The 1,053-nt window shown below is 41.2% G+C and overlaps 1 protein-coding gene across 1 annotated transcript; it reads right to left on the reverse strand.

Moving 5' to 3' along the window:
- Positions 1-268: 268 nt before the first annotated feature.
- On the reverse strand, positions 269-1,047 carry LOC103523192 (signal-induced proliferation-associated 1-like protein 3; the record flags this gene model as incomplete). The annotated part of the gene is made up of 2 exons (XM_008488259.2): positions 965-1,047; positions 269-509 (listed from the first exon to the last, which is right to left on the reverse strand). A coding segment is annotated over exon 2 (239 nt), but the record flags the coding sequence as incomplete, so codon positions are not given.
- Positions 1,048-1,053: the final 6 nt, after the last annotated feature.

Genomic DNA, 1,053 nt, shown 5'->3' on the forward strand with positions numbered 1-1,053 from the left:
AATAATAAACTCTTTATTGTTGAAAATTCATACAATACATAAAGTACAAATTTAACAAAAGGCGGGATTATTGCCTCAGGCAATCTCTACCATCCAACCCAACCATGTACCACTTATCTGTTACGCAGAGTTACACATTATATGAATTTTATATAGAAGAAGAAAGTGCCTACAAAAGGGTTTTAGAATGAAGTAAATTTCGGCAAATAAGAGCCTTAGAACTGATTCAATCTTGTCTTTCTCTCTCTCTCTATTCAGTCTAACTTACCTATTAGTAGAAGTGGCCCAGCCCAGTACACTCTTGGCCGGGGCTACGAACACCAGGTCTCTGGATTGCTCTTCCACTAGCACTACCGAGTCCGTACTGATAGCCAGGACACAATGCACGAGGGATCCTGTCTTGCTATCCTCCAGACTGACTTGCCAACATATGGCTCCCTTCTGGAGAGTGTCGGGTATAATGCGGGGACGCCAACGCTCCTTCTTCTTCGAACTGAACAGAGGCATTGCTGAAATACACAGAGAATAGAATGAAATAGCGTTTTAGTTGGTATTATATTAGAATAGCATTATACTTTTTAACGTCAAGTTAAACCTATGTCCACCGGTCCACATAATGTAAAATACCTGTTCAGATGCAGAGCAAACCAAACTAACTTGCATGTAAAATCACGTTGGAGCCAATCAACTGAGGCGGGGTAAATTTCTTGATTTGGATAGGGGGTCGATGCCTTGTTCTTATCGACCAAATATTATAAAGGATCTCAAGGGCACAACCTGCCTCAGTTACCTATGTAATATGTAATGGTTAAGACGTTTGCCTGGTAATCAGAAGGGCGTGGGTTCAATCCCAGCCGATGTAAATGGGGCAATTTGTAGACAACTTCCTCTAGCAGATTGGGCGATTTTAGGGAGAAGGCAAGTCTCATCAAAATGTTAAATTAATAAAGTGATCTATATTTACAGAATTTCTGCGAGGGTTCTATGAGTGTACTGGTGGCATAATTCTGAGTTAAATCCTTGAGATATTCCTGTCGGGTCCTGGTGGCCATC

Source organism: Diaphorina citri, unplaced genomic scaffold, assembly GCF_000475195.1.
Source record: "Diaphorina citri unplaced genomic scaffold, Diaci psyllid genome assembly version 1.1 scaffold17090, whole genome shotgun sequence".
Classification (NCBI taxonomy): Eukaryota; Metazoa; Arthropoda; class Insecta; order Hemiptera; family Psyllidae; genus Diaphorina; species Diaphorina citri.